Here is a 13,384-nt window from a genome sequence, read left to right on the forward strand (position 1 = left end):
TTTGAGATTAAATTCAATTACATTACCCATACTGATAATGCATCTTTAAAATAAAGGATTGCTCAAGGGTCTGGCCTTAAAAGGTGATTTTAAAACAGCAAGGCCTGACTCTTCCTGTGACTTTTAAGAAAATTAGAGCACAAGGGAAGATACAGTTTGAAGTCACACTAACCAATTTCAGTATGTATGTATAGTTTAACCACAAATACTTGCACAGCAGCAATTAAAAAATCTAGACCCTTACAACAGCCCAGCATCACACCTAGCATGGAAGTGCTTTTTCTGCTGTTTTTCTTCACCAGAGAGGTTAAGACACCAGAGGCCATACCTAGCCTCTGCACACAGAAGAGCTTTACAGGAACATGCTTAATGGTCTTTGCTAATCTTACTCTGAGCACCAAAAGGTGAAGTACTTTTTCCAAACTGTTCAAGCAGCAGTTAGTATCATTTGTGGAAACAGGAGCAAGTAGTTGTATGTGGTGTAGCAACAAACCACAGTTCCACCTGGATGCTTGCCCAACTCTTTAATCTATTTCCTGCTCTGCCAGAGCTCTTACATTGCTTCAGGCCAAGTGATCTTTCCTTCCATGCCTCAGTTCCCTTCTATAAAATAGGCAAGAGTTCTACTTCAATTAATAAGACCTGAAAATGTTGCAGTACCCGTGCCTACCGATAAAAATGTCCAACAGACTGTACAAAATAATGAGCTACATTATTTGTTTGGAGAGTATTGTCACATATATAGTTAGCAGCTCCAAGACTGCTGGAATAAATAGTGGCTCATGATTATAATATATTTTAAAAAACCACACTTAGAATGTGGAACAAAATATTAACAGGTATTGCAAAATATAAACTGACAGAATAAAGATAACATAAGTATGAAATCAAAGAGGAGAAAGGAAAAGATGAATGAGTTTGTGTGCAAGAAATCTAAACTGGCATGAGCAGCTCCAACAGACCCAGTGAATGCCGATGCTTGATTTATCTGCAGGTGAGAACATGCAAGTCTTTGGCTGGAGTGTCACACCTACAGCAAGCTTGTGCACAGCAAGTGGTAGGTCTACCCACACAATCTATGCAATGGTGTCTTAAGAAAACCAAGACAATAAAAGCACTCAGCAGTATGATTTATAGTAGTGGAAGCCATTACCATGTTAGACAACTTTTCCATTGCAAAATTTCTCTGTTACCAGAGACTTGTCACAGGCTCTACATCATGGCTAGCTGTTGACAGCACTACAGCAGGAACATACAGGTTTGTTTTTTTCCCCACATGACATAACCAGCATTTCATGTGTTTACTTGTTAGTATAGAAATAGTCACAAACTCCGGCAAGGAAGCAGGCACAAGCACTGAACAATTTGGCCAGCATTGTGGAAGCTCAGTGTTATCACTTAGGCAGCCTAAAGGGTCTAGTAAAAATCAGTTGAAGCACAGTGAGGGTTTGTTGCCCTGTTTATTTTGGTTGGAGGCTATCCTTACTCCATTGTTCCATGTTTTCTTGGCAGATCAGAGCATCTAACTTGTACCAAATCCAGGCCTTGTTTGTCAAGCACCTCCTTGCAAAGACAAGATATACTACTAGCCAAACCAAATCAGATCCCATTTGTGAAACATCTTCCTTCTCTCAATCCATTTTTATGACTTAACAAGCTCTACTTCAGGCACATATAAGCTTTACTCCATAGCACTGTCTTCTAACTCTCTATTCACAGAAATCTCCATCACTTACTCCCTTCAATATTCTTTGTCCATTCATGAAGTTGGATCTCAAGACTTTGCATCTTTCAGTTACAGTTGCAATACAAAGGTCTGAAGTATTTTCCAACCTTATTGATTCTATGAAATCCCACTTAAGACTTCTAATTTAATAACAGCATAATATTAAATGAGCAGGAGACTGCTGCAGTCTTGGACCACAAAAGTTTCCTCAGCTGTAGCATATTAATTTGCTTACAGTAATTACAAAAGTATTTATTTGCCTCCACTCCCAATATGGGGGACCAACTTAAGTGATCAAATTAATTACAGTGGTGCAAAGAGCTGAGCAAAGTCTGATGTCACCACTCAGGGGAAAAAAAAAGACCATGTAACATGAAAATCTAGAACAGTGTTGAAAAATTGAAATGGTAGTAAGTAGGTCTAGGTTTCTGCTCTGAATCGATACCATTGTTACAGTGCTTATTCTTGGGTTAAATTTTGAAGGGAAGGGTCTAAATTTTTGCCCTTGAGAAGGCAAAAATTCCTCATAAAAATAATTTAGAAGCACACAAGCCATGATGTCCCAATTCAGAAGCAGCAGTAGCAATATAAGAACATACACACAGGACAGCATTCTGCTCAACTTCCAGGTTCAAGCATCAGTACGCTGTGTTAGAAAATAAGCTTGGAGAGCCTAGCAAGTTACATTTAACACTCCTTTTATTGCAGTAGAAATTTTAGTTGTTATAAAATCCTCAAATTACAGGATATACATATAGTCAATCTTGTTGCAAATCTTTAGCAGCTGTAGAGCATTACTGCATGCAGTTGCTTCTGCAGTGTGCAAGTGTTCTATAAATAGCTAATCATGTTCAGAGAGCAAGACAAGTAGTCAAAGAATAACATTCAGTTACCAATTGGTTCATCAGTACCAAGAGGTTGAGCAAAAGAGAAAAATAAAGATAAAGGAAGTTTATAAATACATGGCTCTGATCTAACAAACTAATATATCTGGAAATTCTGAGAGATATCCACATCACAAAATCAAAAGAGCTCAACAGTTACAGGAAAATACTTCGCTTCAAGATTGGTTTTGGAACTGTTTCACAGAAGATTTCTCCAACCAAGGAAGAACAGTCAAGTGCAGTGCTAGAGAGGTTTTACAAGAGGCCAGTGAAACCCATTTAAATCTATGCATTTAGAACACCAACACTAATTACAGAAGATCAGACAAATACTTTGCCTTGAATTTATGGAAGGAAGTTGTGTTCACCCAGATGAATATTCTTTTTCCATGACATACCTTTCAGCATAATCAGCACTCAATGCAATATTCACTGCTGTAGTCATGGCACTGGCTTCAGATAAATCATCAGATGACTTTACACCCCAAAAAAATCCTACACCCATTTGTTTCAGAAGCTGCCTAAACAGGTGCAATCCTTTATGCAAATTTTCCATCACAATTAGCATCTCAGAAACTGGAATAACAATTTATACAGAGCTAGCTACAGATTCATTTCCTAAGGAGCTGTCATGCTTGAGTTACTGCAGTCTCACATCTGTGTAGACACAAAAACAAACCTGCAATGATTCTGCAAGAGATAGCTCAAAGTTTAAACACAGCATCTTTGTCTGAAAAGCCTACAGGTCAGCAATTTGGCTTGGTAAAATATCTCATTATGACAAGTTAACTGCACAGTTTTCCATGATCAGTCTTGAGATTACTTCCAATAGCATAAGATGTTACAAGGTAGAAACTTGGAAGAATTCTTTTGAAGCAGTAGTAATAAAAATAGCCTGCCCTTCAGGAAAGGGTTAACTGTGTCAGCTTGACTGAATTTAACAGGAGAGACCAAATTCTAAGTGGGCCATATTATGACATTGAGCATAGCAATTTAGACAGAATGGTTCTACAGATATATATAGTAAGCAGAATACTGTGCAATGTGTACTGCATAGGCATGTGTACCAAATGCCATCCACTGCAGACATCCTACAGCAGCTATAGTTCCAACTAACATAAACCTACTGATACAGACTCCTTAAAAGTTTTAATCAAGCTCAGACAATTCCTAACAAAACCAAAACTCTGTAATAGACTGGGTAAGTTTTCAATCAGATGCAGTTAATTTTTTTCCCCACCAATTAGCAATACAGCACAGTAATTTTAAGTTTCCATGACTTGCTTTTGATATGCTAGATTTCATAGTATCTCCAAGAAAAGCATATACACGTTTTTATACAGCCTGGAGTAAGATCAGTGTAAAACCAGGAATTCTTAGTCATCAGCAGAAGTGCCAGCTGCTCATAATGTTCACAAAACACAAGTGCCTGAAATTTGGCTATGCAACAGTTGGTGCCAATCTGCTTATAAAGGAAATGCTGCTGAGGCATAGTCTTCTTACAAAAACAGGGCAGGAGGGCTTCATTATTAAGTGTTCAACAACAATCCTCAGCTCAGTGAAGAGAGTCCTGGGAAAAAGAAAATTAAAAAAAATCAGATTTCAGATTTAAACAGTTTTAGAATCTTACAGCAATTATCAGAACTAAGTATTGCTTAGATCTTTTTCATTCACTTTTTTCAGCAACCCCACACACTCCACAGAGGTAGCAACTTCTTTAGATCACATTGGTGCTACACTCTTGCAAGAGCTCTAAGATTCCTGTCCATCAACCATTAACACAATTAACTTTAGATCAGCAGCTTCCAGCTGAGGACGCAGATAAGAACAGCAGAAGAATTCCCCCTTCAAGCAAAAAAGGCCAATAAAAACCAACCCAACAAAATCCACCACAGCCACTATAAAAAAAAAAGTAATGCTTTATCAGAAATCATGTAAGGAATTGGGAGGCAACTGTGTGTTTGCACTGCTTCTTGTCAGAATGCAAGAACTCTGCACTCTAGAAGCAACTGTTAAGAGATAGAAGTGAAAAATACAACCCCACACCACCAGCTTCCCTTAAAACTATGTGAATGCCAGCAGAAAAATCTAGGATAAACCAGTTCTCTTGAAAGTTAGCTTTAGTATTGCACCACAAAATTGGTTTTAGATACCAAAGTAGTAAAGCCCCTTCATATTTTTTTTTTTTTCTGGTGGTTAAATAAATAGTTTTTTTTAAACCCACAAAGCAAATAGGAAAAAATCCCCAATATATACTAATATGGAACCATTAATTTCTTACAAAATAGTTGGGAAAAGGAGAGGATTAAGTTTGATTCTCTGACCTGTCCTTGCACACCATGGCAGCCAAAGCCACTTTCTTGGTACATTAGCAAATCATTTTCTAATCAAGAAGTGATGAGACTGGAAAATGTGTTCACAAAATCTTACACTGTACAAATACTTGTCATGAGAAAAAAAAAAAATTATCTGAGAAACCACTGAACTGAGCAAATCCTCATAGAAACATTCCTGTTTCAAAAGTTCAGTCCAGTAGGATTGGTTGGATCAACTTCCAAGCAAAGTCAGTAAGGCTCTAATTCAATTACCATTAACCTGACTTATGAATTTAACTAAAGGAAATAACAAATATCCTTAAGGTCATCCACAGGTCTAATTTTTTTTTCCCCTCTCAACATTACACAAGTTCCTAAGTGCCTGTTCATATTAAGATTTAGCCTCAGGTAGGCTTGGTATCTAAAAATAAGGCTATCTTCCTGTTGCAAAACACACACAGACTTTCCCAAAGCAGAGTTTTAATTACACAAGCCTGTTCTGAAAGCTTGGAGTACGTTACAGAGAAGCTCTGTTAGATGAAAGAGCTGTAACCTTGAACTGGCAGTTGCTTCTTTAAACATCCAGATGTATTCCACATTCTCTATCTACCATTTGCAGATTTAGTATTGAGTTACACACGCATTTCAGACTGAAAAACCTTGAATGCCTGAACACTCTGCAGCTGAACTTTCAAGATCAACGTAGTGCTTACCGACAGTATGGATTTCGCCGAGAGGAGTAGCGTAATGTAAGAAATCTGTAGTAAATGAATGGCTGCAGCAGACTCCCTTGGCCACTGAAAGAGAACAGAGTAGTAGAGCTTAATAATGACAAAACAAACATACATACATAAATAAAACAAACCAAAATCATTAGTTTTCTTTTATTGGGCTCAAAAAACCCACTAGATTGGGGTCATGTTGGTTCAGATAATCTAGACCTGAGGGAAAGAAGTGCATAACCACACATTTACAAAAGCAAAGATATTATAGAACAGAACTGCTCAATGAAGCAGTTAAGTGCTGTTCCTGCATTGATTTTGTATTTGTGAAGTGTTTTTCTTTTTATACTGCCTCACTGCTGTGATTCTTTGTCCACCAGCAGAAATAATCACAGAACGTTAAGTGTTGAAAGGGACCTCCAGAGATCAAGTTCATCCCCCTGCCAAAGCAGGATCACCCAGGACAGCCCACACAGGAAGGCATCCAGGTGAGTTTTGATAGTCTCCAGAGCTGGTGGACACCTGTCCAGTATTAAGAAAAGGCCTGCTGGCCAAGCACAGAAATGGGTTGACAATGCAGCTCTAATCATAGTGCTTTGATTATCTGGACCATATTCCTAGTATCTTTTGCAAAACACACTGGGACTATTGCAGATGCATTGAGATACTAATACCAAGCTGTTTTCTGTTTCAGCTACACTGAAATTAGGTTTTGATCCTTAACAAAGCTGCTGTTTCACAGGAGAGTGCTGTAAAACAGTAGAAGGGTAGCATACAAACCCCACACAGCAAAGCACAGAAATGCTGCTAGTTTCATTTTAATGACTAAAGATTCTGCATATAGCACAATCTTAGTTCTGTTTGAACATGACAGTTCCAACAACCAGAGCTTGTTCAAGTATGAGGAGTTTTAAATGAAGTGGAATCCTTCAAGAAGGCCACTCAAGACAAAAGCTCTCACTGTGCTGACTTGCATATAACAAAAGGAGTAATTCCCTCTTCAAACTGAGCCAAGCTTCAGTGACTGACAGGTTATGTGCCTATGTGACTTCAGTAGGATTCCAACATGCATATGCTCAAGATCCCCAAAATTAACTCAACAGGCTGCACAGCAGACAAAATTAAACAGAATAAGGGAGAAAGAGAAATAAGAGATAAGGGTCACTGGTCTGAAGTAACACAGGGCATAACCTACTCCTCCTTCCACACTCCTAGCAAAATGAAATTTCATGCCGCTTAAATTTCTGGAATCTAAGTGAAAAATAAGGGTTGACTTTCAATGAAGCTGCAGATCTTAATGTTCTATTACTCACTAAAATTAAACTTGTAGGAGAATGCAAGTTACAGGCCTGTTTAATCTGACCCAGCAACATCAGCCACGCTGTGAAAGGGAAGGGGTTTTGGTGCTCAGTCTTATTGCAATGAATGCTTTTTGATTCCATGACACCAACTTAACTCTCAGAACAAAATAAATTTACCTCCAAGTACAAGCCTCAGTCAGCCAGAACCACATAGATAAGAGATCTATGACCCACAGAGAACTCAATTGCAAAAAGCAATCTTGTGCAGAAAATATCTAATTCTGAAAATATTTATGGTAATTCTTACCTGAAGAGCATAAAAACTGTAGCTGGCATCAGGAAGATTTCATTGCAAGCAATGAATTTTAGAATATTCTGTTGATTAGCACTCAGTTTCTCCAAAAGATTTCTCAGGAAGGGCAGACTGTTTGAACCTCGTGCCTTTAAAGAAGAGTATCAGAAAACATACACATTACACCTACCTTCTCTGGCACAAAGAGATCTAAATACTAACAATTCTCATTTATGACTCATTTCAGCACTTTAAGACTAAATCCTTTAAAAGTATTTAGATCAATATCCCAAAGAAAACTACCAGAAGCTTTGAACTCTCTGTAATTAGAGTCCCATTAAAAACATGAGGCGTTACAATTTCCTCACCCACCCATTACAGATCCAAGTGCATAGAGATGGCCACCAGCCTTATTCTGCCTACTGGGAGAAAGTACCTATGGTAGCAAGACAGCCCAGTTAGGAACACCAAAGAGCTGGAGTTACATTAAGCTGCACAAGGCAGTTCATTGAGCAGCAGGCCCAGCTGCTTGCTAGCCTTACTCTGCAGTTTATTCTGTTAGGCTTCTACTGAAATAGAGCATTAAATTTCATAGGCTGTAGTTTAGCTTGAAAAGACAAGTCTTAAGTTTCAACTGAACTGTTACACAGCTTTGCTTCCTTCAAAGAACAGTGTTTGAAGAGTAACAGTAAATGTCAACTCCAACATACCCAGTCACAACAGCAGGGGGGCCCAAGCCCCACAAAAAGACTTCACAGATCCTACATGCTGAGAGCCCACATTGCAGTTTCACCCTAGGTCTTCTAAGCGTAGCTAAAGGAAACCACAGTTGCAACACAAACCTGCTTATAAACCCCACAAATACCAACAGTATTAATTGTATCATAAATCTAATCATACTTACATCAAGAACCCTCTTTGTGTATGTGGCAGCATGAAGCAAAGAGAACAGCAGAACTGGAAAGATACTCACTGAAGCAAGCGATAAGGAGAATTAGAGGCCGCACGAGTGCTTCGTATCATGGTGTTACAATAACACACAAGTCATAGCTTGATGGCTTTTTGTAAGAGGTGAAATGACCTATGCTGGATTAAGAGATGTGTATGGCTAACATCTACATTTATACTTCTTCCCTTTGCTAGGCATTTTTATTAACTTTGCAATGTGTATGCAGGTAGGCAAAGGTACAACATACACCTTTACACACCACTGCACGTCCACTGAAATGCATGAAGGCCCGAGTTTACTACTTAGAGCTATCCAAATACATGTAGTAATATTGGATTTTCTATTTAATTAAGAGATGCTAGAAAATACATTTCTTTACCAAAGAACATGCAGCTGCCAGCCACTCAGATTTTAGAGAGCAAGAACACAGACATTCCTCTGCCAGAGAGACTTTAAGAGCAGAACAGTAAAGCAGATACAAAGTGGCACGAAGAAAAGTCAGTTCTTGCGTTATCATCTTGGACAAGCCACAGGTGTCTTTTTTGCAGACTTGATCTGTTCAATAATTTTCCTGAAATAAGTCTCCCTACATGAAATCTGGCCTGCTTACAGTGGGGAGTCAAATACAAACCCTGTAGTGGTAATAGATCAAAGTTACCAACTTGTAAAAGTTGAGGCAGGTCATAAAATCCACCAAGCTTCACTCTTGGAAAAAGAAAATCTAAGCAGCCAAAGACTGCAGTACACTAGTTCCAGAGGTGATTCACCTAAACATGGGTCAATCAACATGAGCCTCCCCTATTTTACATAAAGTATGCTCTATAAATAGCAAACATTCCAGTTTAAACTCGTTTTTCAAACCATGGCACAGGCAATGAAAGGAATCAGGTCTTTCAGATATTCAAAACCATTCCAGGATGACACAAGTAAAGGATACTTGTAACTGGGTAGGAATTCACAAAGATAAGAGAGTACAGCAGGTAGTGGCAGCTGTCCTCCAGCAAAGCCTGGGCCAGGAACGCCCTGCTAAGCTGAAAGTGTGGTAGCCTTTGGTGTAGTCGGAGGGCACTAGTTAGAGCATTTGCCAGCAAGGCACGCTGATAAAAGCTCGCTGCTTCATGCAACCTGCAAATCAGCAGAGGAGATGTTACCATATGAACCAAGCCCCTGCTCAGAAGTCTTCCACCCTTGAGGATTGCATCACAATCACACAACGCCTGAAGTATTTCTCTTATGGCACATAAGCATAAGCCAAATACAACTGAAAAACTGGCAAAACTGACTTACTGCAGCTGCATCAACTCAACATATGACTCCATAACTACTCATAAAAACATGCATGTGCCACTACTTTACAGCTGTTCATTTTTCAGACACACACAAAAGGATTTTAAACCAATCTAAACCTGTCACTGCTCTGACAACAAGCATCCAAGTAAACTGCGTAATAGAAATTAACCCTTAATCTAAAAGGGTTTTTAGCCAATCCGAAACCTCTAACTATTCTGACATAAAAGCATCTAAGTAAACTGCATAATAGAACCTTACATGAAAAACAACTCTGAAAAGGGAGAACAATTACTTTGTAAATGTTTAATGCTGTTTTACAGTATCACAGTACATACCCTAGAAGAGGCAGGACAAATAAAGCTGAGCAGTAAACTGTGAACAAGCGGGAAATCCACATCGCTGTATCCAACTTGTTAGCCATCAGAAATTGCTACGTTAGAGGAAGAAAAGAAAAAACCCAACCCCCACAGAAGTTGGTATCTTGATATTTGCATACAATGAACATTCTTCCCTCCTACATTAAATTCCAAATCTTTCTCCATTCTTGAAGAGAAGCAAATTATAGCTTGAAGTGAAGAGTAACCTTCTGTTCTGTAGTACCTGACTCATAACATGTTACCAACCAGGTCAAAAATAGCCAAGCTTCCTCAGAACCAAATAGATCCTCTGTATACTACAACCAAATACAGTGATAACATCCATACAGGTAGTATTTCTATGCAAACCAACATCACTGTACAGCCAGCTTCAAAAACATTATCATGCAAGGTCTTTAGACCTGATTTCTGCACCTACTGCTTCAAGGTTTCTTTCAGAGAACACTGCACACACCTGGAACTATATCTCTACAATTTTTACTGAGGAAAGAAGAAAACCAACCCAAACAACCAACCAAGTGGTCAGGTAAAGTTAGCATAACATCTGAAAGAAAGGAGCATCATTTTGGCCTGTATATTCTTGGCCTCAAAAAATGCAAGAATCTTTTAATGGTAATCTAGCACCTCTCCTGTTGAGCAGTCCTTAGCTACAGCTTTCTCCACTCCTGATATTGGCTCTACTGAAACACAGTGTGTTTTGTCTGCTAGGTGCCTAAGAGTCAAAACATCAGCTTTCTTTCCTAGAGTCACTGAATGGTTTGGAAGATTCCTGAAACATTATCTAGTTCTATCCTCCCTGCCATGGGCAGACATGTCCTACTGGACCAGGTTGCTCAAGGCCTTATCCAGCCTGGCTTTGAACATTTCTAGGGTTAGGAGCTTCCACAATTTCTCTGCGAAGCCTCTTCCAGTGCCTCACCACCCTCATAATGAAGCATTTCTTCCCAAGAGCTAATCTAAGTCCAGCTTCTTCCAGTTTGAAGCCATTATCCTTCATTCTGTCACTACCTGCCTTTGTAAAAAGTCCCTCCCCAGTTCTCCTGTAGCCCTCTTCAAATACTGTAAAGCTGCTAAAAGGTCTACCCAGAGCCTTCTCTTCATCTGAAAGAGACCAAAAAAATGTTCCCAAATTTGAACCAGTCTTTCAAGACTGCTCTTCTCCTTTAAGGCTTAGGACTGTTTTTATGACCACGATCAGAAATTACCTTAATTAACCTACAAACATCTTCATATCTTTCACATCCATTCATACTGTCTTAGTGGTGCAATATAACTACACACACACAGTTAATACTACACAGAATTAGTTTTAATGGAAGCATTTTCAAGAACGACAGCGCAGCAACAGCACATTTTCAATCAGAAAGTGTTAGAGTCGCTTCCCCCCGCCCGTACCCGAGCAGGCAGACGGCCATACTGCCATTCCAACACGACCCCCACACACCAATAGCACAAGGGGAGCCCACACTGCTAGAGAAGCTGCGTGGCCGTCCCGGGACCCTCACGCCCACCCCGCAAGAGTCGAGCTAGCACCGCGGCCACTCGCCCCCAGCCCCACGGCCAGACACTACTTACGACGGCTCCGCCGCCAGCCCCGCCTTGCATAGGCCCATTCTGTGTGGAGTCCGCCATGGCCGCACCTGCGGAGAGAATAGCGCCTCAGCTGGGTTTGGAACCGAAGAGACCGCGGCGAGCTACTGCCACCTCCGGAGCTCTAGGTCCGAGCCCCCGCGGCAGGCCGCAACCTACCGCAAAGCCCACAACCGGCAACGACCCACGCACCACCGCCGCACGCTCTCGGATATGACCAGACGCCACTTCCTGCGAGCCGCGGGGCCTGCCGGGTAATGTAGGCCTTGTGATGTCACGCTTCCGCCTACGCCTGGTGACGTCAGAGGGCCATGTGGGTCCGGCAATGCCTGGCCGAGCGAGCTAGTAAGAGGAGGATGAGGCGGCGGCGTGGTCCATCCTCCTCGGTAGCAGCCCCTCCCCTGCGGCAAGGCTCTTGGCTGGCCGCTGGCGCCCTGCTGCGCAGCTCTCCCTGTAGGGTCTGTGTAGGAGGACTTCAGTGTTGTGACAGTTAACAGCAACGGTATTAATGTGCGGTTCGGCCCCAGTCTGGGTGCTGTTTGCTCGCTGAGGGCTAAACAGGACAAGGGGACACAGTCTCAAGCTGCACTAGGGGAGGTTTCCGCTGGATGTTAGGAAGAAATTCTTCCCAGAGAGATTGGCCTTTGGAATGTGCTGCCCAGGGAGGTGATGGAGTCACCATCACTGGAAGTGTTTAAAAAGAGACTGGATGAGGCACTTAGTGCCATGGTTTAGTTGATTAGATGGTGTTGGGTGGTAGGTTGGACTTGATGATCTATAAGTTCTTTTCCAACCTGGTTAATTCTGTATTCTGCAAAGAGTCTTTCCAGAGCTATTTAGCAAGGCAACAAACGTACTTTGTGTCAGCAACGTAAATAACAATCATCTGGTCACAGCTCCCAGACATGCTGCTCCCCAATTGCCTGATGCTGTGGTAGCACAGTGTTGTCACACAAAAATGATGCAATGTGCCAATGAAATCTGCCACCTCAGGCTGCGTCCATGTGTTTTGGTGTTACTGGTCCCCTGGAATAAAATCGGTCTCTTCAAAGCTCTGCATACCCAAGCATTCATACTGTGAGTGGTATTACATTAAAAAGAAGCAGCTTTACAATAGTTTCTGAACTCTCAGATCAATAATCATTAAACCCTAAAGCCTAAGGAGCTTTAATCAAGCACAGGTACATCAGCAATATTGACAGGAGGAATAAGCTGGATAGCACCAACCAGAAGCTTCCTATTCACAACATATGGAGAAGACTGAGAGGGGATTTAATAAATGTTTATAAATATCTGAGGGCTAGGGGTCAAGAGAAGGGGGACAGGCTCTGCTCGGTTGCACCCTGTGGCAGGACAAGCGGCAATGGGTATAAACTACAGCACAGGAGGTTCCACCTCAAGACGAGGAGGAACTTCTTCACTGTGAGGGTCACAGAGCACTGGAGCAGTCTCCCCAGAGAAGTTGTGGAGTCTCCTTCTCTGGAGACCTTCAAGACCCATCTGGATGCATTCCTGTGTGACCTGTGCTAGATTGCATGGTCCCGCTCTGTCAGGGGGTTTGGGCTCTATGATGTCCAGAGGTCCCTTCCAACCCCTAACATCCTGTGATCCTGTGAACATGTCACATGCTATTTGCAAGGTTTTGGAAAAGGTTAATTCTCCATTAATCTGACTCTTGCCATAATATTGTCTGTGTTTGTTTGTTTTAATTCTGTGTGCTATGCAAACATGTCGCTGTTCTCACCTGGAAGTCTGTAAATCTAGTATAAGTTGGCTGAAGTCGTGTCAACGTGAAAGAAAACAAAGTGAGGGCCTCCAGACCCACACCTTTTGACTTTCAGCTCCTGTAGCCTCGTGTGGTTTGTATGCCTGGGTTTCTCTCAAGGATGTGCAGCAGGTTCCCCCTTCTGGCAGCATGGGTTCCAGGACAGCTAGCCA

At 41.2% G+C, this 13,384-nt stretch overlaps 1 protein-coding gene across 1 annotated transcript; it reads right to left on the bottom strand.

Annotated features, from left to right (window-relative positions):
- Positions 1 to 2,732: 2,732 nt before the first annotated feature.
- On the bottom strand, positions 2,733 to 11,636 carry TMEM33 (transmembrane protein 33). Its single transcript, XM_009910731.2, has 8 exons — positions 11,606 to 11,636; positions 11,432 to 11,496; positions 9,815 to 9,909; positions 9,127 to 9,314; positions 8,145 to 8,212; positions 7,256 to 7,389; positions 5,639 to 5,722; positions 2,733 to 4,180 (listed from the first exon to the last, which is right to left on the bottom strand). Exons 2-8 carry the CDS (start codon positions 11,486 to 11,488, stop codon positions 4,051 to 4,053), a joined length of 756 nt encoding a protein of 251 aa, XP_009909033.1. The 5' UTR covers positions 11,489 to 11,496; positions 11,606 to 11,636; the 3' UTR covers positions 2,733 to 4,050.
- Positions 11,637 to 13,384: the final 1,748 nt, after the last annotated feature.

This window comes from Dryobates pubescens, chromosome 1 (genome assembly GCF_014839835.1).
Source record: "Dryobates pubescens isolate bDryPub1 chromosome 1, bDryPub1.pri, whole genome shotgun sequence".
In the NCBI taxonomy this organism is placed as follows: domain Eukaryota; kingdom Metazoa; phylum Chordata; class Aves; order Piciformes; family Picidae; genus Dryobates; species Dryobates pubescens.